This window comes from Trachurus trachurus, assembly GCF_905171665.1.
Source record: "Trachurus trachurus genome assembly, chromosome: 21".
NCBI classification, from domain to species: domain Eukaryota; kingdom Metazoa; phylum Chordata; class Actinopteri; order Carangiformes; family Carangidae; genus Trachurus; species Trachurus trachurus.
The window spans coordinates 35,012,804-35,038,440 of NC_139899.1; the positions used below are offsets into that span (position 1 = coordinate 35,012,804).

The 25,637-nt window shown below is 45.5% G+C and overlaps 1 protein-coding gene across 5 annotated transcripts in view; it reads right to left on the bottom strand.

The window, feature by feature from the left end:
• Positions 1-25,637, bottom strand: part of LOC311004354 (myosin light chain kinase, smooth muscle-like) — a 64,099-nt gene that overhangs the window by 1,706 nt on the left and 36,756 nt on the right. For 4 of the 5 annotated variants that reach the window (XM_083996372.1, XM_083996374.1, XM_083996371.1 and 1 more), the window contains 17 exons: positions 21,126-21,242; positions 19,672-19,731; positions 15,295-15,342; positions 15,071-15,198; positions 13,704-13,860; positions 11,700-11,890; positions 11,492-11,603; positions 10,331-10,363; positions 10,123-10,213; positions 8,779-8,982; positions 7,358-7,575; positions 7,138-7,261; positions 5,737-5,889; positions 4,025-4,148; positions 3,828-3,918; positions 1,604-1,732; positions 967-1,079 (listed from right to left, as the gene is read on the bottom strand). In XM_083996372.1, the coding sequence (XP_083852498.1) occupies positions 967-1,079; positions 1,604-1,732; positions 3,828-3,918; positions 4,025-4,148; positions 5,737-5,889; positions 7,138-7,261; positions 7,358-7,575; positions 8,779-8,982; positions 10,123-10,213; positions 10,331-10,363; positions 11,492-11,603; positions 11,700-11,890; positions 13,704-13,860; positions 15,071-15,198; positions 15,295-15,342; positions 19,672-19,731; positions 21,126-21,242 (2,093 nt within the window). The remainder of the gene's footprint in view (positions 1-966; positions 1,080-1,603; positions 1,733-3,827; positions 3,919-4,024; positions 4,149-5,736; positions 5,890-7,137; positions 7,262-7,357; positions 7,576-8,778; positions 8,983-10,122; positions 10,214-10,330; positions 10,364-11,491; positions 11,604-11,699; positions 11,891-13,703; positions 13,861-15,070; positions 15,199-15,294; positions 15,343-19,671; positions 19,732-21,125; positions 21,243-25,637) is intronic. The other variant, XM_083996373.1, reaches the window with a different exon arrangement.

The window sequence follows — 25,637 nt, forward strand, 5'->3', positions numbered from 1 at the left end:
TGAGACTAAATAAAAACTAGTCAATTCCTCTAAAATAAAAACTAAACTGATTCATCACTTGTTGAACTCACTAAAACTAAACTGAAATAAAAAAAACAACTGAAAAACTAAATAAAAATAAAAACTACCGGTAATTAACATTTTAAAACTCGAATAACTTGGTCCACAAACATCTGTCAGAGCCTGAACGCATCGTCACCGCTGCTGTCACTCATCCGGGAGGCAATATTTTTTTTCGTAGGATAGGTCCGGGAAAGTCCCGCCTTTCCCGCCGTTCCCGCCTCTGATTGGCTAGATGAGCTCCATTTTTGACTATGATTGGCTAGAGGGGCTCTCACCTGATTGGTTGTTTGTTTTGACTGTGAAACGGTTGTGAAACGGCTGTGAAACGGTTGTGAAACGGCTGTGAAACGGTTGTGAAACGCAGGCTGTCGGCAAAGTGTGATAAGTGTCTAGATCTACCTGGACTCTCTCTACTTATCTGGCCTGTCTAGCCTCTACCTGCTCTTTTTACTAAACTTAACCAACTCCTTTCTTCATTGCCTAAACCCAACCAATGGCACAATTACACTTCTCACTCAAACTCAAAATGTAAACTTGGAATATACATTTTTCAGAATGTGAAACCAGCGGGAATCGAACTCGGATTCACCACACCGCAGGCGAAAACGCAAACCGCTACGTACGCCATGGCGTCTGATTACACCAAGAACTTCAGTTGGTGTGTATTTTAGTTTACTACAGTACTGTTGTGAGATGACGTCAATCGGAGGAGAGCTCATCCAGCCAATCAGAGGCGGGGAAGGCGGGACTTTCCCAGATCTATCCTACGAAAAAAAAAATTGCATCCGGGAGACCAGCTGTCTCCATGACGACCGCATCAGAGTGGTTTGATCAGTGAGGTCATGTGATGTCAGTGGTGATGTCAGTGGTGATGTCAGTGGTGATGTCAGAGCGAGCGCTGACCTCTGAGATGACCAGGCTACAGTTCCCCTCCTCGTCGTAGTCGATCTGGAAGTGTCTCGTCTCTTTGATCGGCTGATCGTCTTTGTACCACACCACCTCAGGGTCGGGGTAACCTGCACACACACACACACACACACACACACTGATCACACCATCCCAACAAATAATAAGTACACTGGACTTTTGCTCTCTGTCGATTGGACCATTTGTGACTTTGTGACTTTGTGACATGTCAGGCTACAAGATGAGACTGTTGTTCACTCATGACGGACTAATATGGACATGTGCAGACACACACGTAATCTGTACTGTCTAGAGCTAAACTTCAGCTCTGTATAGCTACTACCTACTGCTGTAACATGTTATGTCAAAATGTAAAAAGCAAAAGAAAAGAAAAGATTACGATAAAGATTTTATTCTGTGGGTAATGGGGGCGGGACTAGATAAGCTTTTGCTTCTCCTGCTTTCCCTTTCAGCCATGTGTGTTGTATTATTGAACTAAGATGAAGTGTGATGATGATGATTTAAATTGACATGCCCGAAATAAACAAATTGATTGATTGATTGATTGATCACGGTCTGATGATGACGTCACATCCGGCCCCGCCCCCTGAGCAGACTCCGCCCCCCTCCTCACCTTCGATCTTGCAGTCGAAGCGAGCGGCGCTGCCCTCCACCACCTCCACGTCTTTGATGACGGAGCTGAAGCTGGGCTTCGACTCCGCCTTCTGCTCGTACTCCAGACACTCCAGGAACTGGTTGTCCTCTGCACACACACACACACACACACACACACACACACACACACACACACACACACACACACACACACACACACACACACACACACACACACACATAACTTTAGCTCAGTCTCTTACAGCAGCTTTTTACGGAGCAGTGGCCCACACATCACTCTATCCGGTTGTTAAGTCCTGACGTCACGACTTTATTTCCGGGTCCACCGGAGTTATCGAGTCCATCGCAAACACAACAAAGTAGCCTACCACATAGTCATGGTGCCACGAAAAACACTGAAAACCGGACATTTTCATGAATGTATATATACAGAGACGTTATCGATGCGTATTAAGTTTGTTTATCTGCTAATCGATGTAAACACAGTTAACGCTAAGTAGCCGCTCCGCTACAGGCAGCGTTAGCAGCTAACGCTAATATCAAAACATCGCCGTCAAAACGTAGTTGCTGGTCATGGCTTTTTTCTTTCTTCAGCTGAGTTTAGACTGAGAATTGTCGCTAATTTGAACCAGTTCAGCGGCTACACTCTCTACTCTATTTGAATTAAATTAATTCAATCCCTTTTTTACTCTCAGAGATGTGTCATGGAAGAAAGAGGTTATAGATTCACCGGTTCTGCCATGTTTACAACTTGTACCTGCCGGTGCTTGGACCCGGAAATGGAATATTTGTGTCTCTGTACAATGTGTTTTATGTTTATGTGTTGTGGTCCAGTCCAGTCTGGTCTTAGTCCAGTCTGGTCTAAGTCCAGTCCAGTCCAGTCCAGTCCGGTCTGGTCCAGTCCAGTCTGGTCTAAGTCCAGTCCAGTCCGATCCAGTCTGTTCTGGTCCAGTCCAGTCTGGTCTAAGTCCAGTCCAGTCCGATCCAGTCTGTTCTGGTCCAGTCCAGTCTGGTCTAAGTCCAGTCCAGTCCGATCCAGTTTAATCCAGTCTGGTCTGGTCTTAGTCCAGTCTGGTGCAGTCCAGTCCAGTCCAGTCCAGTCCGGTCTGGTCCAGTCTAGGGCTGGGCGATATATCGATATAAAAAATATATCGATATATTTTTTAATGGGATATGGAATTTGACCATATCGCATATATCGATATAGGTCAAATGTGGCTGTGATCCTTGTGATCTGTAGCTCTGTGTGATCTGGAGCTCTCTGCACTGCTCGCCGCGCTCCGCGCCGCCGCCCCTCCTCCTCCTATTTTATTCATGCTTATCAGACCGCTGCTTCACCAGCTGACCGAGAGGAACGCAGTCGCACCGAGTCCACGTCGACCTCGTTGCCGTTAACGAGCCGAGCCGCGGCTCTATAGGCTCAGTCAGCTGCTGTAGCACAGCTGTTAGCCGTTAGCTGTTATTAGCCGTTAGCAGGTCGTCCCCTGCAGCAGCATCAGAGCTCCAGACCTCTGTGAGCCGCGGTGCTTTCACCAGATTCAGCTCGGAAGGTTCGCGTTTACACCATGGATCTATGATAATATAATACATCCATGGTTTACACACGTTTGTTTTCACTCTGGTCCAAACCGTGTCACGTGACGTTTCCATGACGACTGACCGGAAAAGACGTGGGGCACGTCACGTGACTCCAGGTTAAAAAAAAGAAATCTCTGAGAAATAACGCTACACTTTAACAGAGACACAAGGCAGTTTTTTTAGTTTTTAGTGCAGAAAATTGATAGTTTTTTATGTCTTATAATAAATTATACATGATTATGACAATATTTTCAAATTTCCAGCCAACTTTTAACATTGATCTTAGAAGATGGAATCACGCCTTCTAAAATCCATTACTCCATTACTTTGAATTCAAAAAAGGTACTCTTGTCAGGCAGTATTTATGTTTACATTTTGTTATTTGAGCAGCTGAACATTTATTCATGAACCAGATGAAGAAACCTGTTTATTATTTATTCATTTGATTTTGCAACTGTTCAGTGAAATAGCCGGTTTCAATAAAACTACCTGTGACTTGTCATATTTGGCTTTAACTTTGACTGAACATTTGCACTCACTTTGCGGAAAAATATCGGGATATATATCGTATATCGATATTCAGACTAAATATATCTGGATATGACTTTTGGTCCATATCGCCCAGCCCTAGTCCAGTCTAGTACCTTCGGTGGGGGATCCTTTCTTGGCGCTGACTCCGGCCATCATGGCCATGGACGACAGTCTGCCGATGGCTCTGACAGCGTGGCCCGTTTTCTACCACAGAAGAGGAAGAAGAAGAAGAAAGGCCGTCACTGTTACATTGTGACATCACGGTACAGAGGTGTGATGTCACAGCGAGGGGGCGTGTCCCTGCGCTCACCTGCCACTTCCTCCTCAGGATGTACTTCTTCATGCGCTCCTTGGACAGCTTCTTGGCCTTCATGGTGTTGGTGTCCTGCTTCAGCCAGGGGTGTTCGTAGCACTTGGCGCAGGTGAGCCGGGCCCTGAGGGACAGTCACGCCTGGGTTACCACGGCAACAGGGGTGTAACGGTATATGTATTCATCCCGTGCCGTCGCGGTACGGGGGTCACGGTTCGGTGCACACAGTCACACGACGAGTACGAAAAAAAAGTTGAGTCCTCACTCCAATCCAGGTGGCGGTAATGAGCCTCGAAGCTGCCACAACCGTCATAACAGACGAAGAAGAGAAGTGATGAGAGTGTGAAGTGACCCCCAATTCCAATCCGCCCCCTAAAGACTCAAGCCCTGAACCCTCGCTGACTTAAGTGACGTCAGCTGTAAGTGACAGAGTGTGAGAGTCTGTGAGGGTCCAGATGCTGTAAACATGAATGGAACAGCACTTACCCACTCTCACGATACGTTACCTTGACAACAACATGTTGTTGACTCCGGTCTTGGGCCGATAATTTACCGTACTTTCAACGCGCACAAGGTGTGTGAGGTGGACGGACTCAAAACAAAATGTTCCTGGATCAGATCTGATCAAATCATCATCAATAATCACAAACTGCACGTTAACACTGACAGTAAACTTCTTTTTTTTTTTTCTTCTTTCTTTTTTTTGGTTGTTGCTCCTGTCCATTAACAATAAAGAGAGCGGCAGAGCTCTCTCTGACTACGTGTGGTAATTAACTTCTTTTTTTTTTTAACACTTGCGTTCCGACGGCATCTCATGTGTTTGACTTCACAACGCTATGAACTGTGGGTAATTCACCTACCCAAAGTCAGCATCGGTGCTGACTGACGGTAAGGTAAGGCAGTAAGGGCTCATTCACTGACTCACTGACTTGATGATCTGACAATGGAACAGCCCTCACACACTCACGGACTTCCCGTGAACGCGCCTCTAAGTCAGTGAGTCCGTGAGGGGTCGGATTGGAATTGGGCCTCTGAGGAGCTGCTGCCTCATTCATGTCACCGTGTGGTTTCTCAATGAAACACAACGGCACGGCGACGCGACCGGTCCACCGGACAAAGTTTCACGGATGCGCGCTGCGTCGCTAGAAACGCATCAAACACGTTAGTGCATGTTCACCCGCCTCCCCTCCCTCCCTCCCTCCCTCCCTCCCTCCCTCCCTGCCTCATGTCAATCACTGGTGCAAGGAAAAAGACAAGTGGTGTGTAACAACTTATTCCGCTGCTTTTAAGCCTCTTGACATGAACACAAACATCAAAAACATCACCACAGCAACTGGCATCTAGTCTAAATGAACTGTGTAAACCAACATTGATGTTAGTTTCTTGTTTGTTTGTTTTTATAATAGTTGCCAGTTGTCAAGTGCAAGTCTTTTTCCTCTAGAATTAGACATTATGGTATTATAACACTCCTAATGCACTTGTTTTATTTCATATTCTATTTTTTTCTACTTTTATAACACAAGACAGATTTTAGTTTTACATTCAATTCTGTTGTACCGAAACCGTACCGAACCGTGACCCCCGAACCGAGGTACGTACCGAACCGTGACTTGTGTGTACCGTTACACCCCTACACGGCAACATCAGAAACATCAGCTGGTCAGAGTGATGTCATGTGTAACCAACACCCCCCCCCCCCCCCCCCCCCTCACTTCATGTCCTTTTTCAGCAGGTAGGTGATGAAGTCTTTGGCGTTGTCCGAGATCTCGTCGAAGGCCTCGTCCTCAAAGTCCCAGGTTGCCGAGGTGACGTTGGACAGAGTCTCGTTGTCGTTGTCGCCCATGAAGGGAGAGAGTCCGCTGAGCCTGAGACAGAGACAGAGACAGGTGTGAGGCGTTCACTGACACACGTCACGCTCAAGACCAGGTGAAAAGTTTAGGATCAAACAGCTGCAGTGAAATTAACTCTTAAAAAAACGGAGCCATTTATCATTTATTGCTATGTTGTGTCCGTCTGTTCTCTCTGTCTATTAACATTTATAATCTCAACCCTGTCATGCTCAGTCAAGTAGTGAACATCTCTTTTTTCAGGACAATCTGGGATATCACAATATATCTGCTGAAATGATGTCACATGAATGGATTAATAGTTATATGAGTATAAAAACAAAAGAAAAGAACGGAACAGAAATTGAATGTCACAGAATTTTAGTCAAACAACATTCAGATCAACAATGAATAAGCTTTTTCATTTTCAAATATGATTATCTCAGGCCTTGGCTATCAGGAGAAAATTGTAACACACACACAACAAAAAATATTTATATTTTTTCGTTTTTTCTCCACTCGTTTTTCACCCAAAATGCGCCCGAAGCACATTCCAGAAGCTGAGCTTGTGTGAATGTTTATTTATCTTGGCCATGGGGGGATTATTAATCCTTTGCTTTTGATACAGGAAATAACTATCTTATGCTGTGTTTGAGACAACTTGGAACTCTGGTTTTTCCGACCTCCTGCTTAAAAAAGTGCAATCGAACGCCACCTCATGACGGAGCTCCCATTGGGGAAGGTTGGAAAAAAAAATCTCCCCCCACTTCTTGAAGAATCATCACACAACAATCTGCACCCGTGCAGAACCACACCGTCAATAGTAAAACATCAAATAAAATGCATTTTTAAATGCTAAAATACATTAAAATGTACGAAATATATATTTAAATTGTTTTTGTGTCCTTTGTTATGTTTTTAGGACTTAGCAAGTTTGTCCCAGTCCGCCATGTTTTTCCAATGCTTTGAAGTCAGAAATCTGAGTTTTCAACTGGGAGTTTCCAAGTCCCGAGTTGTCTCGAATGCAGCATTACTTCACGTTGATCTTTGGCTGCTTCCTTATTGGATGTTACCCCCATCAAAGCAAAAGAAAAATAAAGAAAAGAAGAAATCGGAGCATCACCTAACGGCTGGATTGAAAACCTTCTATAACTGCCCCGAGCCACCGCAGATCGCCCACACACTCAGCTTCTGATAACAGTTTCCCCTTCAAGTTTTGTTGTGTAGTTTTACAGATATTCTGCAAAGGAACCAAGGCGAGGCTGGGCGGCGGCTGCAGGGACTCACAGTATGTAGCAGATGACTCCGATGCTCCACATGTCGGTGGGGTAGCTGATGGCCTCGTAGTTGATCACCTCTGGAGCCACGAACTCTGGGGTCCCAAACAGAACCTTCAGGGTTCCCGCGCTCTCTGTGGACAGAAGCAGAGGAACATGAGTGTGATCCTGAGGTCATGTGACCGACCGGGTCATGTGACTGGTGGTGGTGGTGGTGGTGGTGGTGTTACCCAGCCGCCTGGCGAGGCCGAAGTCGATGAGTTTGATCTTGCTGCCGTTCTTGTTGACACACATGATGTTCTCAGGCTTCAGGTCCAGGTGCACGATGCCCTGCTTGTGGATGAAGCTCACGCCATCGATGATCTGCAGCATGTACTTGATCACCTCACGCTCCGTCAGCTCAAAGTCCTCGTCGATGATCCGCTCAAACAGCTCGCCGCCCGAGATCCTGCACACAGGGCAAGGCAAGGCAATTTTATTTGTATATACTGCAAAAACTCAAAATCTTCCCAAGAATATTAGTCATTTTCTAGTCAAAACTAATCTCTTTCCACTTAAAATAAGACTCATCACCTAAAAATTAACTTGTTTTTAGATCATTTTCACTTGTTTCAAACTAATTTTCACTTGAAATAAGTAGAAAAATCTGCCAGTGAAAGCAAGTTTTTTGTGCTTGTAATAAGGAAGAAAAACTTGCTCCACTGTCAGATTTTTCTACTTATTTCAAGTGAAAATAGGCTTGGAAGAAGTAAAAAGTGTCTAAAAACAAGCTGCTTTTTTTATGTATAACTATATAAATATACCTATTTTAGTTATAATTAGATTTGTTTTGACTAGAAATAAGACAAATATTCTTGGTAAGATTTTGAATTTTTGCAGTAGCCCGTTTTTACCACCAGTTTGTCTCAAAGGGCTTTACATCCCATCATAACAACATCCTCTGTCCTTAGACCCTCACATCCACTGAGGAAAAACTCCATGGAAAACCCTTTTAACAGGGAAAACCAGGAGAAAGCTCAGGGTGAGCAACAGAGGAGGGATCCCTCACCCAGGACGGACAGACGGGACAGAGATGTTGTTACAGACAAGGGAACAGCAGAGCTTCATTATGGGCTGCCAACATGATGACATCATCATTTCCTCCTGATTGATGTCTATCATTGGTTGTTAATACGTCACGTGATCTGGTTCTGATGAAACCTGGACGTCGACCTGAGCTCACGACTCTTCATGATTTCATAAAGACGCGTCCTCAGGGTGGACTGGCTCACCAAAATAAGAGTCTGAATGTAAACAGCTCACTTCCTGTTCACCATCAGATTTCTGGAGTCTCTTGTTTATCCCAGTAAACACACACACACACACACACACACACACACACACACACACACACACACACACTGATGGTCCCAGCAGCTGCAGAGACTCACGCTAACGAGACGTTTGAGCGACGTCTGCTCCTCCGGCTAAAATTAGTGAACAGGAAGTAGCTGCTCTCAGATTCCTCTCATACTTTGGACTCATCACTGTTTTCCGTTGTTCCCAGAAACAACACAAACACACAAACTCACACACACACAAACTCACACACAAACACACACACACACTCCGACAGAGAGGTGACAGGAAGTGTCTGTGATTGGTCACGTACATCTCCAGCACCATGACGATGTCGGACTTGCCCTCGAAGGCGTCGATGCACTGCACCAGCTTGGGATGGTGCAGGCTGTTCATGATGCCGATCTCGTGCCGCACGTTCTCCTTCTCCTTGGCGGAATACGCCTTGATGAACTTCCCGGCCCAGACCTTCTTGGTCGCCTTCTCCACCAGCTTGAACACCTGGCCGAACTTCCCCCTGGCAACCACACACAGCGCCATGGCAACCACAACAACAGTGAGTACTACACAAACAACGGCAACAACGAGTACAAGACAAACAACAACAAGGCAAAGACAAACAACAGCTACAACAATAAGACAAACAAAAATAAACCACAATAGACAAACTAAAACAACAATACAAATAATAGCAACAACAAGATAAACAACCACAACAACAAGACAAACAACAACAAAACAAACATAAAGACAAACAACAAAAACAAGACAAACAAAAACAACAAAAAGACAAATAATAGCAACAACAAGATAAACAACCACAACAACAAGACAAACAACAACAAGGCAAACATCAACAAAAATAAACCACAATAGACAAACTAAAACAACAATACAAATAATAGCAACAACAAGATAAACAACCACAACAAGACAAACAACAACAAAACAAACATAAAGACAAACAAAAACAACAAAAATACAAATAATAGCAACAACAAGATAAACAACCACAACAACAAGACAAACAAAAACAACACAAACATAAAGACAAACAAAAACAACAAAAAGACAAATAATAGCAACAACAAGATAAACAACCACAACAACAAGACAAACAAAAACAACACAAACAACAACAACACAAACAACAAGACAAAAAACAGCAACAACATCACAAACAAAATAAACAAGACAAACAACAACAGCAACAACAAGACAAACAAAAACAAAAAGACAAACAACAAAAACAAGGCAAACAACAACAACAACAAGACAAAACAACAGCAACAAGACAGACAAAAGCAACAACAACAAGGCAAACATCAAGACAAACAACAGCAAGACAAACTAAAACAACAACACAAACAACAAGAAACAAAAACAACAAGACAAACAACAACACAAACAACTAAAACAAGACAAACAATAACAACAACAACAACAAGACAAACAACTGCAACAACAAGAAAAACAAGACAAACAAAAACATAAAGACAAACAGCAACAAGACAAACAACAGCAACAAAAAAACAAGACAAACAACAACAACAAGACAACAACAACAAGCCAGGTGCATTGTGGGTGCGGTGTGAGTGGGCGGAGCCTTGCGGTGTGAGTGGGCGGAGCCTTGCGGTGTGAGTGGGCGGAGCCTTACGTTCCCAGCCGCTCCTCCACGTCGTAGAGCTCCTTCACCTTCATGTCGGCTCTGACCGTCACGTCTCTGTAGTCGGGCTCCTTCTCCGAGTCTGAGGTCAGAGGTCACAGGTCAGTACACCGTCTCTTTGTGTGTGTGTGTGTGTGTGTGTGTGTGTGTGTGTGTGTGTGTGTGTGTGTGTGTGAACATGATAATGATGAAGTCGTACCATCGTCCTCTTCCTCGGCCTCTTCCTGGTTGTCTGTCGACCAATCAGATGCAGTGTTAGTTCAGTTAGTTCAGTTAGTTCATTTCACATCAGTTCAGCTTATTTTAGTCAAGTTTACTGGGTTCTGGTTTAGTTCTGATTAAGTTCTGGTTTAGTTCTGGTTTAGTTCTGGTTTAGTTCTGATTAAGTTCTGGTTTAGTTCTGGTTTAGTTCTGATTAAGTTCTGGTTTAGTTCTGATTAAGTTCTGGTTTAGTTCTGGTTTAGTTCTGATTAAGTTCTGGTTTAGTTCTGATTAAGTTCTGGTTTAGTTCTGGTTTAGTTCTGGTTTAGTTCTGATTCAGTTCTGGTTTAGTTCTGGTTTAGTTCTGATTAAGTTCTGGTTTAGTTCTGGTTTAGTTCTGATTAAGTTCTGGTTTAGTTCTGGTTTAGTTCTGATTCAGTTCTGGTTTAGTTCTGATTAAGTTCTGGTTTAGTTCTGGTTTAGTTCTGATTAAGTTCTGGTTTAGTTCTGATTAAGTTCTGGTTTAGTTCTGGTTTAGTTCTGGTTTAGTTCTGATTAAGTTCTGGTTTAGTTCTGATTAAGTTCTGATTAAGTTCTGGTTTAGTTCTGATTAAGTTCTGGTTTAGTTCTGGTTTAGTTCTGATTAAGTTCTGGTTTAGTTCTGATTAAGTTCTGGTTTAGTTCTGGTTTAGTTCTGGTTTAGTTCTGGTTTAGTTCTGATTAAGTTCTGATTAAGTTCTGGTTTAGTTCTGATTAAATTCTGGTTTAGTTCTGGTTTAGTTCTGGTTTAGTTCTGATTAAGTTCTGATTAAGTTCTGGTTTAGTTCTGATTAAATTCTGGTTTAGTTCTGGTTTAGTTCTGGTTTAGTTCTGATTAAGTTCTGATTAAGTTCTGGTTTAGTTCTGATTAATTCTGGTTTAGTTCTAGTTTAGTTCTGATTAAGTTCTGGTTTAGTTCTGATTAAGTTCTGGTTTAGTTCTGGTTTAGTTCTGATTAAGTTCTGGTTTAGTTCTGGTTTAGTTCTGATTCAGTTCTGGTTTAGTTCTGATTAAGTTCTGGTTTAGTTCTGGTTTAGTTCTGATTAAGTTCTGGTTTAGTTCTAGTTCAGGTTCAGTTCTGGTTTAGCTCTGGTTCTCAGGTGTAGCTCTTGGTACTGACCGTCATCCACCAGTCCCATGGTGACGGGCTCGGACTCGGCGCTGGGTTCTCCGATGCCATAAATGTTCTGGGCTCGGACCCTGAACTTGTACTGGCGCTCAGGGAGGAGGTTCTGGAGAGGAGACGGACTCTGTTAGCGTCAGCCTGAGGTCCGACAGAACCTGAGGGTCTGGACTGGACCAGCTGGACTGGACTCAGCTGGACTCACCTGGACGTTGTAGGAGGTGCTGTTGCAGGACACCAGGAGTTTCCACTGCTGCTCCACTGAGTCCCAGATCTCCAGGTTGTAGGACTGGACCGCGCTGCCGCCGTCGTAGGTCGGGCCGTACCAGGACAGGGTGAGACAGGACCGCCGGATGTCTGAGGCTGCAGGGACCCTCGCTGGGGGGTCGGGTTTATCTGAGGGGGGGGTGGAGTTAAGCAGAAGTAAGCGATCCGGTGGTTTTGGCTAACTTCCTGTCAGCAGATGGAGTTAGCAGTCCCCGCCCTCGTCCCTACATCACCACATTCAGGCGCATCCCTTGGCTGCACACACAGAGAGGACCGCCCCTTTATGCCGTTCTCTCTCCTCATTGGATAAAGGTTGTAGGATACAAGGAAAGTTTTCTCCTCGGCTTACAGCAGAGCAGAGTGACTGACAGACCCGTGTTTCGGACCAAACACTCTATGTAAGTGATTGCTGTCGGAAGATACAACTATTTAAGACTTATATTAACACAAACATTCCGCTAACTTCTGCTTTAAAGGCCCATGCTGTGCACTTTTCTTTGGGTTTATTTCCCTAACAAGATGTATCATTGGTTTTGAGTTCCTGTGATCTGCTTAATATCGTTTCTACTGCCCCTTTCTGTTGCCTCTTTCTTGAGCTCTAGCAGGCACAGGTCATTTGGCCAATCAGAAGAGAGAATGAGAACCTCTCCTCTGATTGACTCACTGTTTTTGAGTGGCATGTGGTCGGGCCAATCACAGGCAAGTAACTGAAACCTAAGCTGCATTCATAAGAATTGAAAAAAAACAACTGGTCACGGTGGGTGGAGTTACCTTGTGTGTGACATCACAGAAAGGAGGAAGTGCTATCCGCTCGTCTTAAAGAGAATGTTCCTACAAATGGGCGGTGTGCGTTTCTCTGTTTATGACCAGTTTGATGCATGGGGCAGTATATACGTGGCCCAGAGACCTGCCCAAGCACGAAAAAATAACCAAAATCACATTTTTCATGCCATGGGGCCTTTAAAACTGGAGGGTTGCTGTTTGTGTGCAGATCAGTGCCATAAAAGGCCTGAAGCTGCAGCTCACACTCTTTTTTATGAGCTCATGTTTTGGTGACGGACGGTGAAGAGACAGAACACAGGGACAGACGTGCAGGAACGACCGACTGGGAGTCGAACCTGTGATCAGATTCTTTTTAGGGTTCATATGGGACACTAAAACACTCGCCTGCTGGAGCTTTTCATTTTAAAAGTTAGCAGGAAGTGTGAGTGTGAGACTGCAGTTCCTATCCTGACCACCAGAGGGAGTCAGTCTCCACAGACTCTACTGCTCAACCTGTGGGCGGAGTCACAGACACGTTCTGGTTCTGGTTCTGGTTCTGGTTCTGGTTCTGGTTCTGGTTCTGGAGCCTCAGAACCTCGTTGCTTCCTGTTGAACCAGCAGCGTTCACAACAGTTTAAATGGAACCGAAAAGGGAGGACGTTACTCTGCTTTACTCTAAATGTTTTCGTTCTCACTGTCTCTGTAATCATTTTTCAGTTTGTTAAATTTCTTAATCAAGTTAAAACATCAGAGTTACTTTACTTTATTAAATTCATCCAACTGGTTCTTTCTTGTTCTGGTTTCTAGCTTTTCTGTAAATTCTGTCTTTGTCCAAATCTCCTCCAAACATTTAGTTTCTTCATCAGACCACTGCAGATTATTTTCCTCCTCCTCCTCCTTCCTGCTCGTCTTCACACTTCAACTAGAATAAGACACGCCTACTGATGATGTCACCGTTCACAGGGAAGAACCAACTGTTTATTGGTTCCTTTGAGAACCTACTCTTCAGGTTCTGAACCTGTTATTGTTTCATCTGAATGCGCCGGTTGGTTCAAAACTGGGTTCAGGAACCAGAACCGGTGTGAAACCTCTAACAGGGGACTGCTGCTGTGGCTGGTTGGAGGTTGCGGTGTGACATCACAGTGTGACATCACAGGTGGGCGGTGCAGGTGAGTCTTACCTACGATGGTGAGGTTGAGCGCCGCCTGGCGGAGGCCGTAGCTGTTCCTCAGCTCGATGGTGTAGCAGCCGCAGTGCTCCTGCTGCCCGCTGCTGATGGTCAGCTGACTGCTGCTGTCGCCGCTCTGGATGGACACGTCGCCACTGCCCTCCTGGATCTGACACACACACACACACACACACACACACACACACACACACACACACACACACACACACACACACACGTGTTTGTCGTGTTAGCCACGCAAACTGCATTCAGCAAAAGTGACATTTCTCCTGCTTTGTCCTAAATCAGCCTCTTTTTTCTTTTTCTTTTTTTCATCAGTACACTGGTTAAGCGAATAGCTAATGATTGTTAACAAGCTAAAACGGGTATGTAGCATAGGGCAGGGACAGGGACGAAAGGAGGAAACAGGAGGACAGAGGGGAGGAAAAAGGGGAAGAGAGGGCAGGGACAGGGAAGAAGGAAAGGGAGCGAGGAGGGAAAAGAGAAAGGACAGATTCTCTAAAAACGTCTGTCAGGATTTTAATGCCGGATATAGTTCATATTTTTACAGACATTTTAGATTCGTTTGAAGAATAGTTTGATGTCGTTGTTGAAGGTATTTCCTCTAGCTTTAAAACTTATTTTGAGCTTAAACTTCTTGTAAAGCTACTTTGATGGCCTGTAGTGGAAATCAGAGTGTAAAGAAAGCCTGTTAGACGTGGTCATATACTGTAAAGTTGGCTTTATACCTCTGCATCCGGACAAAATTCGTCCGTCCGTACCAAATGTTGTCTCCGCTACTGGCCTACATATACTGTACCTCCATTCGGTTTCAGCGGTTTTATGGACAACGCAACTTATCCTCTAGAGGGCAGTGTTGTGTCATAAATGACAGAGCTGTTTACACGGCACTGTGGAATCATATTGGATAATTCCTTTCACTAACTCACATATTTTCTCCCCCAAATTTTGCGCCATTTTTAAACATCCAGTGTTGTACTCTATTCTTCGTCGATTTTCACAATGGTTTGACTTCTGACTCTATACTGCCACCCTGATTTCCGGTGGTATTGCTCCGTTTCGTCCGGAGCACTCCGGATTCATAAGCTCAGAGGCAACCGATCCACTGACGGATGAAATGACCTCTGGATACGGACAAAAAGGGTCTGTATCTGTTTTTACCGTAGTATATGAATGGGGCTTGAGGAGTATCACTGTCACCTTCCACCTAATACCGTTGTTGGTACTGATGGTACAGGTAGGATATGGAGGAATACACAACCATGAACTACTATTATTACTGTAACCATTAACTCCAGCCTCTGTGTGTGTGTGTGTGTATATACTGTATATATACAGTATATATATATATGTCTTACTGGTTTCCTGAACTTGAGCCAGGTGCAGCTGATGGGCGGAGCTCCAGAGAACTTGCAGAGGATCTCCACCTTCTCTCCAGCCAGGATCTTCATGTCTTCTGGAAATTGCAGGATCTGAGGAGGCAGAGCTGCCCGCACACACCAATCATCAATAATCAATAATCAATAATCAGGAAAACATCAGAACCAGTACAGTACAGAGAGCAGACAGGTGAGTGTGTCACCTTGTTTGGGCGGGGTCTTGGCGGTTGGTTTCTTTATCCTGGCTTCACCTGGTGGAGACAAACACACAGTCAGCTGGTGTGTGTGTGTGTGTGTGTGTGTGTGTGTGTGTGTGTGTGTGTGTGTGTGTGTGTGTGTGTGTGTGTGTGTGTGTGTGTGTGTGTGTGTGTGCGTGTGTGTGTGTGTGAAGCAGAAGAATGTGAAGCAGAGTGAGGACTCGCGTGGATGGAGAGCGTCTCTCATGACCATATATGGACAAACTAAAAATAGCTGCTCAGACACAGGAAGTAGCTGCTGGAGGTTCTTATTTATTCTGCAGAAGAAGAAACTGAACGCACACACACGCACACCCCGCCCCCACTGGAAGTATAAACATGAGTTTTTCCTTCTGCTCTCAGAGAAACTGACAGAAAACAACTGATGCCTGTTGCTGTTGTGATCAATCACCGACCGATCGATCATTACAGATCAATCACCCTGACACTCTGATCTAGATCCAGATCCAGACCTCCTCCTGGACCAGGTCTCCACGTTTTAGAAAATGCATTTTTGTCCAGATCCAGATCCATCTCCAAGTCCATATTGAGGTCCTCGTCCAGATAAAGGTCCCAGTGGAGACAAACAGACTGGTCTGATCCTCTGGTCCTGATCCTTAGGTGTTCTCATGGATGGAGATCTCTGTTTTTTAAAAGCCATATCAGCAACATCACTAGAGTTGCCTTTTTTCAACTCAGAAATATCTCAAGGATTAGAGGCTTTCTCTCCCAGTCCGATTCAGGAAAACTTATGCATGCTTTTGTCATGAGCCGGCTTGATTACTGTAACTCTCTGTTTATGGGTCTTCCAATCAAAACAATCCACAGATTACAATTTATCCAAAATTCAGCTGCACGGGTTCTAACCATGACAAAAAAATCAGACCACGTAACTCCAATCCTCCGCAACTTTCACTGGCTACCTGTTGTCTTCAGAATTTGATTTAAAATACTCCTTTTGGTCTACAAAGCACTTAATGGTCTGGCTCCACAATACCCATCAGACCTGTTATCAGCTCACAATCCTGGTGGACTGCTCAGGTCACAGAGTAGAGAAGATCTCCTCCATGTGCCCCGAGCCTTTACCAAATCAGGTTACATGGCCTTCAGCATCTATGCACCTAAAGAGTAGAGAGAGTCTACCACATGATCTCAGAAATGCTCCGACGTTGTGCTCCTTCAAAGCCAAAATTAAGACTTTTCTGTTTAGCTGTGCATTTCCTTAAATGTCTTTGTGTGTATGAACTTCTGTGTATCTTAGTATCTATTGCTGTTTACTTTTTAATATGTTGTCCTATCTCTACGTAAAGCACTCTGAACTGCTTCTGCATGATATGGTGCTATATAAATACATTTGAATTTGAATTTAAATCCTCTGGTCCTGGTCCTCTGGTCCTGATCCTGGTCCAGCAGGAGGACCGAGGAGCAGGTAACCTGTGGTCATATCAGACTTCCCAGCATGCACTGGGAGCAGCAAGGAGGAGGAGGAGGAGGAGGAGTTCACTGTCACTCAGAGTTGTGGACATGAGATGAACTCTGTCACTGTGTGTGTGTGTGTGTGTGTGTGTGTCTGGATCAACACCAACTATGTGCTCGGAGCTTGAAGCGTTTGATTTGTGGCGTGTGGCGAGCTGGGGGGGATTAGCTCGTAGCTTTAGCTGCTGTCACTCTGTGTCACCTCACCGTCACCCTGCGCTCCGATTGGTCGCCTGAACCGTCAGTCACAGGATAACGACCAGGACAGATGCCGATCATGAATGAAAAGGAAAACGGCACCGGAGGAAAGGAAAACGCGGTCGATGGCGTGCCACCAGGTGTTTGTGTTGCTGACGTTACAGATGCACTAGTAGAGTATCGGGACACTTTCTACATTTGGTCCGGTGAGCGTTCACACGGCAGATGAACCGCACCACAGCTCACTAGCAAGCGAAACCAGACCAGGTTTTCAGGCGGACCAGGGTTCGCTTGTTTGGTCTCACCGCTGTTACTGAGGCGTTCAAGTGTCTCTGTGGAGATCATGTGAACTACAGCGACAAACTGTCAAATCAGACACAAGCCTGGTCCTGAGCTCTTGAAATCAGCTCTTGAAATCAGGCAGGAGGTTCAGGAGCATTGCAGCGAAGACGGAGAGACTGAAAAGAAGTTTCTATCCACAAGCTGTCAGGCTCCTGAATCAGAACATGCCATGAGCATCTCTCTTTCTCTCTAACCCTTTTGCCCTTTGCACTTTATGCCCTTTGGTTTGCACTTGATCTGCTTTTTAAACTTGGATGTTTTTATACTGAAATGCCTACTTGCTGCACTAATGAAATTATTTTCTAACCTTGTCTATATTTTAAGTTTGTTATTTATATTTACTTAATTTCTTTTAACATATTCTTATTCGAGGGACAGCACAATCCGGGGGGTGTAGTCAGGATTTCATTTCACTGCTTGTTCTAAGTGTACACTTTAACTATGCATGTGACAAATAAAGAATCTTGATCTTGATCTTGAATCTTGATCTCCTGGACCTGGTCCTGGTTCTGGTCTTGGTCCAGATCAAAGCAGTGACACCACTCAACAGTGAGTCCAGGTTGTCAGTATTTCTTATGGAAAGGACAAGACTGGACCTGGATCCATCTTCACATCTGGACCTGCTGGGGTCAGAAGTTCATGGTGGTCCCTGAACCAAACAGATCAGTTTCCTATGAGCCTCTGCTGAGGTTAGCATGCTAACGGGCTAACACACCATGTGATCACAGGGAGGCGATGTTCCCGTCTCGTCTCGTCTCCATCTCCGTGTCCATGTTGTTGGACGGAGAGAGACGAGGACGAGCAGCGTCTTAAAAGGAGAAGTGGTGCAGCAGCAGCAGAGGTTTAATCTGTGGTGTGAAGTGAGACGAGGTCTGAGAGGCCGAGTCGGGGAAACCAGGCCTTAAAAGGAAGGAGAGGAGAGGAGCTGAACATCCTCCCCCCTCATTCCTGCGCTGTCAGCTCACATCTGCTGCTTCAGGCTGCAGAGACGAGCCTCAGTGTCCCCACGTCCTCCTCCTCCCCGCTGAGACACGGAGCGACTCGACTCTCCTGCTCTGTCGCTGGTCCTCGAACGCCTCACAGTCCCTCTCACTCTCTGTTATTACCATGTTATTAATGTGACACTGGAAGGTTTCATCACTGGTTCAGAAACAGACTCGTCTCCCTGTTACTGACGAGAAACAACGTGTTGACCAGACACGACAGAAGCAACCGCTCAGTGACGGACGGCTACATCCGAGCTAACTGAGGCGGCTGCTAACTGTTACATTAGCAAACTGTGACATGAGCTAACTATAATGTGAGCTAACTTGTGAGCTAACTGTGAGGTAAGCTAACTATAATGTGAGATAACTATAATGTGAGCTAACTATTACATTAACTAAAGAGTGAGGTGAGCTAATAGTGAAACTAGCCAACTATTCCGTTAGCTCACTGTGAGCCTCAGAGGCTGGAGTTAACATGCTAATGCTAATGTTAGCCGCTGATATAAAACCATCTGCAGCAGGAAACTGGGCCGTGCTGCTAACAAGAAGAAAACAAAGTACTAAGTAGAGGAAGAAGAAGAACATGATAGGACGAAGGAGAAGAAGAAATAGAAGTAGAGGAAGACGAAAACGAAGAGTAGAAGAAGTTGAAAAAGAAGTACAAGAAGACGAAGAAGTCAAAGTAGAAGAAGAAGATGCAGAAGAAGACGAAGAAGAAGTAGAAGAAGAAGAAGATGGAAAATGAAGACGTCAAAGTAGAAGAAAACGAACAAATAGAGGAAGAAGAAGAACATGAAGAAGACGAAGTAGATGATGAAGAAGAAATAGAAGTAGAGGAAGACGGAAACAAAGACAAAGTAGAAGAAGATGAAGGAGTAGAGGAAGAAGAACTTGATGAGAAGAAGAAGAAGAAGAAGAAGAAGAAGAAGAAGAAGAAGAAGAAGTGAGTGATCATAAAGTCAGAACTCTGTTGTGTCGAATTCACACACACACAACCACACACACATTGTCAGCTGACACACGCACAGAGCAGAGACATGTTCTGTCAGGAAGCAGCAGGGCTGATGGGAAATGTAGTCCGACTGGAGAGGACGGAGCTGAAGGAGCAGGAACAATAATCCGACAGTGATGTACACACCGATGTTTCCAATCACACACACACACACACACACTTTAAATAGAAACCTCTGTGTGTGTGTGTGTGTGTGTGTGTGTGTGTGTGTGTGTGTGTGTGTGTGTGTGTGTGTGTGTGTGTGGGAACCAGTGCTTCCAGCCTGCAGCTCCTTATTGGGACAAAAGGAACGAGCTGCTGCTGCTGCTGCTGCATATTTTGGAAACTCACTCTCTGAGGTCGGAGCAGACTTCTTGGACTTCTTGTCGGCCGGAGAGTTTTCTGCCGGGTCTGCAGGAGGGCGAGAGACACACACACACACACACAGAGTCAGAGAGTCAGAGAGGACAGAACATCTGGAAACATCAGTCCAGCTTCCCATCATGCACTCTGTTTTAGTCTCCCTCCCACCCATTCATGATTCCCAGTCATTCCCATCTGGTCCCATCTGGTCCCATCTGTCAGACGACATGAGGACCGGTGGCTGCAGCAGACATCAGACTCCCATCAGCCCCGGCTGCTCGCCAACATGAACTCTGTGTTTCAGCAGGAAGTCTGATAAACTCTGTGTTTGCGCTGATTGGCTCTAATTACAGGAAACGGGAGCACACACACACACACACACAAGTTGTGTTTACATGCGCAAAATCTCTTAATCAGATTAAAAACTTGAGGGATCGGAAAATCTGAATCTGCTGTTTATATGGGCGCAAAATCAATAATCCGATCATGAGGTGCGTAAACATGCACCAAGTTTTATTCAGAATAAATATCCGCATGTTGACATGATCAGAGTCGTCTGATTCCCCTAAAACAACCACAGAAGACGAAGTTGTACTTCCTCCTGAGCTGTAAACAAACCAACAAACGCGGAAGTGGCTCAATGTTTCCCATCCATGATTTTTCCCTGCTCGGGATGAACATGATTAACAGTTAACCGTTAACGATAACAATAAGTTGACCCATTAATACTATTGGGTCATGTTTTATCAGCTCCTCGTGGGGGCGTGTCCACAGACTTCCACTCTACCTTCCGTCATGTTTCACTGGAGGACGGACAGGATGAGCCAGGGATGCAGCTCAGTCCCAAAGACGGAAATCTGCATGCTCATCTATCACTGAATAAGTACTTACATGGACGCGGTTCGGAATAAGGATCTCTCGATCGGAACACAATTTCTTTTCGATTGAGCAGAATCACATCAGAATCTTCCAACTGACGTGTTTACATGACACATTTTTATTCTGATCAGCCCTTTATTCCCGATATTTGTGTCCATGTAAACAGAGCTACTGACAGGGATCCGAGCTGCTGCAGCTCCTGCTGCTGCACTGGGGACACTGGGAACACTGGGGACACTGGGAATGCTGGGGACACTGGGAGTGCTGAGGACACTGGGAATGCTGGGGACACTGGGAATGCTGGGGATGATGGGGACACTGGGAATGCTGGGGACACTGGGAGTGCTGGGGACACTGGGAAGGCTGAGGACAATGGGAACACCGGGAACGCTAGGAGCAATGAGGACACTGGGAACGCTGGGGAATGGGAACACTGGGAATGCTGGGAGCACTGGAAACACTGGGAACGCTAGGAGCACTGGGGACACTGGGAACAGTGGGGACACTGGGAACGCTGGGAATGCTGGGCACAGCAGGAGTGTGTATGTGTGTGTGTGTCTTACCGTCCACTAGGACCATACAGCAGCATTCAGTTTTTCCCGCTGAGCTTTCCGCTCTGCATTTGTACTGCCCCTCGTCCTCAGGCAGAGCTTTGTCTATGGTCAGAGAGCACAGGCCTCCTGCAACACAACAACACAACAACACACTGTCAGACACACACAGGCCTCCTGCAACACAACAACACAAACGTAACACGCACCGTAACCCGTAATCTCTTGTTGATGACAGATAAGACTACACAGATATACACATGGTAACATGGTAGATGATAAATAACCTTATCCACCGCTCCATGCATTGATTTCTCACCGGCTTCGTTGTTGGAAACAGATGCACATGGAGGAGAGGAGGGTTAGAGACACAGAGGAGGAGACACCCTGAGTCGGACGGAGCTGTTCTTTCCTTCTCAATCCAGAAATAATTCACACAGTTTAAAGGGATATTCCGGCGTAAATTTAACCCATGGTCCAACGCACCGTAACACCGAGTTAGACCCCCCCGGAGAGATGAAGTCTGCTAACCGCTAGCTTCTCTAGCTGTACCAACTTTAGCAATGACCGCACCATAACAAACAGCGCAGTATACGGATCCACTGGCAACTGATCAAAAAGCCACTTATAGCTACAAATAATGCTCAGAACAACACCAAACGCCATCAACAGTACAAACAGGGTTCAAGGTTTCATTTCGATGGGCGCCACTATTAGTTTGAGACCGAGTTTACTGAAGACAAGCTGAAGGAAATGGAGGAGTAAAGTGAAAGAGGGGCAGCTGCGGTGGAGTCTATGTGCTGGACCTGGGGGAATCAAGTGGTCAGTGTGGTGGTCACTGCCTGTCGGTGGCCGCTGAAACCAGATGTTTGTGCTGAAACCAGATGTTTATGCCGCCAGTCAGCCTCCGACGTGTGTTGTCAGTGCCTGGACTCGGAAGTTGCTGCATAGCGTATAACTGGTGGAGAGTGGGTGAGTTGTTTTCGTCTCTTTTCAATAGAAACCAGGCTAAGCTAACATATGTTTGATGCCTCGTATTATGTGCTGGGACCCTGTTTGTACTGTTGATGACGTTTGGTGCTGTTCTGAGCATTATTTGTGGCTATGAGTGGCTTTTTGATGTGTTGATAGTGGATCCATATACTGCGCTGTTTGTTATGGTGCGGTCATTGCTAAAGTTGTTACAGCTAGAGAAGCTAGTGGTTAGCAGACTTCATCTCTCGAGGGGGGGTCTAACTCTGTGTTACGGTGCGTTGGACCATGGGTTAAATTTACGCCAGAATATCCCTTTAACGTCAGGACTCAGGAGGAGGAGGAGGATTCAGCTCTAGTGAACGGTACCACTTCTCATCACAGTCATTCATTTGAACAGTATTCTCCAGCTCCACACCGCTGACCTGCTCTCAGATCTGAACTATCCTCTTCATTTTTATCACATTGCAGGATTAGTTAATCACCTCCACAGCCGTCAGAAAGAAAGAAATAAGTCCTAAGCTCCGCCCCTGTTGTTTCCTTGTTAACTGTTAACGATAACAACAACTTTGACCCATTGATACTATTGGCTCGTGTTTTATCAGCTCCTCAGAATCTTCCAACTGACGTGTTTACATGACACATTTTTATTCTGATCAGCCCTTTATTCCCAATATTTGTGTCCATGTAAACAGAGCTACTGACAGGGATCTAAGCTGCTGCTGCTCCTGCACTGGGGACACTGGGAACACTAGGAGCACTGGGAGCACTGGGAACACTGGGGACACTGGAAACACTGGGAGCACTGGGAACACTAGGAGCATTGGGAAGACTGGGGACACTGGAAACGCTGGGGGCACTGGGAACACTAGGAGCACTGGAAACACTAGGAGCACTGGGAACACTAGGAGCATTGGGAAGACTGGGGACAGTGGAAACGCTGGGAGCACTGGAAACACAAGGAGCACTGGGAACACTAGGAGCATTGGGAACACTAGGAGCACTGGAAACACTAGGAGCATTTGGAACACTAGGAGCACTGGAAACACTAGGAGCATTGGGAAGACTGGGGACACTGGAACCACTAGGAGCACTGGGAACACTAGGAGCATTGGGAACACTAGGAGCACTGGGAGCACTGGAAACACTAGGAGCATTGGGAAGACTGGGGACACTGGAAATGCTAGGAGCACTGGGAAGACTAGGAGCACTGGGAACACTATGAGCATTGGGAACACTAGGAGCACTGGGAACACTTGGAGCACTGGGAACACTAGGAGCATTGGGAAGACTGGGGACACTGGAAACACTAGGAGCACTGGGAACACTTGGAGCACTGGGAACACTAGGAGCATTGGGAAGACTGGGGACACTGGAAACGCTAGGAGCACTGGAAACACTAGGAGCACTGGGAACACTAGGAGCACTGGAAACACTAGGAGCACTGGGAACACTAGGAGCATTGGGAAGACTGGGGACACTGGAAACGCTAGGAGCACTGGAAACACTAGGAGCATTGGGAACACTAGGAGCACTGGAAACGCTAGGAGCACTGGAAACACTAGGAGCATTGGGAACACTAGGAGCACTGGGAGCACTGGAAACACTAGGAGCACTGGAAACACTAGGAGCACTGGAAACACTAGGAACACTAGGAGCACTGGGAGCACTGGAAACACTAGGAGCACTGGAAACGCTAGGAGCACTGGAAACACTAGGAGCATTGGGAACACTAGGAGCATTGGGAACACTAGGAGCACTGGGAACACTAGGAGCATTGGGAAGACTGGGGACACTGGAAACGCTAGGAGCACTGGAAACACTAGGAACACTAGGAACACTAGGAGCACTGGAAACACTAGGAGCACTGGAAACACTAGGAGCATTGGGAACACTAGGAGCATTGGGAACACTAGGAGCATTGGGAAGACTGGGGACACTGGAAACACTACAAGCATTGGGAACACTAGGAGCATTGGGAACACTGGGAGCATTGGGAACACTAGGAGCACTGGAAACACTAGGAGCACTGGGAACACTAGGAGCATTGGGAACACTAGGAGCACTGGGAACACTAGGAGCACTGGAAACACTAGGAGCACTGGGAGCACTGGAAACACTAGGAGCACTGGAAACACTAGGAGCACTGGAAACACTAGGAGCATTGGGAACACTAGGAGCATTGGGAACACTAGGAGCACTGGGAACACTAGGAGCATTGGGAAGACTGGGGACACTGGAAACGCTGGGAGCAAAACTAGTCAGAAGTTTCAATAAACTGAATATTACACAAGCTTCTACTAATGTTTCGGCCATTTTGACAGTCAACTCGGAGGTCGTGAGGATCCTCTGACTTTCCAAATAGGAAATCCGACTTCCGACCCTGCTCGTAAACCTCTCCTCTCTACCAACCCCAAAACATCTTCAAACATTCATCCTGATCTCCACACAACCATGGCCAAGAACATAATCTTACTCAACTGGAAAGACAGAACAGAACTATCAATAAAACGTTGGTACAATCTGCCAACCCAACACTTTAGATCTGGAAAAACTTCACATTCACCATAAAAGACAATATCACCTGCTACAACAACACCTCATCCCCATTTATGCAATTCATCCAGAGCTGATGCCTCCAAGCACTACTACACACTACACTACACACCCGGTGCAACTGTGGCAACACTGAGGCAAGATGCAATATACAAGAAAGTGCAATAATTAATTTGTACTTTGTATGAACTGTGAACTTAGTCGTACTGTCTGTAAGTGATCTCTGCTGGTTGTGTGTGTGAGTATGTGAAATGGTGTATGGTTTTAAAATCTGTCTTGCGGGATGTACAGCATTGATTGTCCAAGACAAATTTCCCTCCGGGGACATTAAAGTTTATTTTGATTGATTGATTGATCCCTTGTTCTTTTTTATACATTTTTTTCTCCTCTCTTCTTCCTTTTACTCCCAACAAGTTCAACCCCCCTCAAACTGCCTGCTCAACACCACTTAGCACAATCCCACCCCCTCTTAGTTAGTTTGTTCTGCTGCCCTTCGTCCCATACTGTTCTGTACTCGTCTAACTGTCTGTAATGTGCATAAATGTTCAATAAAAAAGAAACTTCTGATTTCCAAGTACAAATGTAACGCACCATTAGACTTCCTATGTGTCACAGGTTTAGCTTAGCTTAGCTTAGCATGCATGCAGACAGACAGGGTAAAACTGAGTCGATGACTTTATTTTAATAAACGATCAGTGATTTGTAGCCGATATTCTGATTGATAATCACAACCTGACAGCAGCTCATCAATAACCAGGATCCACTCGGAGCTAAACAACATCAACACCATCAGCTGTGTGTGTGTGTGTGTGTGTGTGTGTCCGTCCTGTGAGCCCACAGCTGTCTTCTGTCTCTGTGACCTCTGACCTTTAACACACACACTGAGCTGGATCAGGGAACGTCCTGCAGACTGAAATAACAGGAGGGAGATTACTGCTGTCTGACACACACACACACACACACACACACACACACACACACACACACACACACACA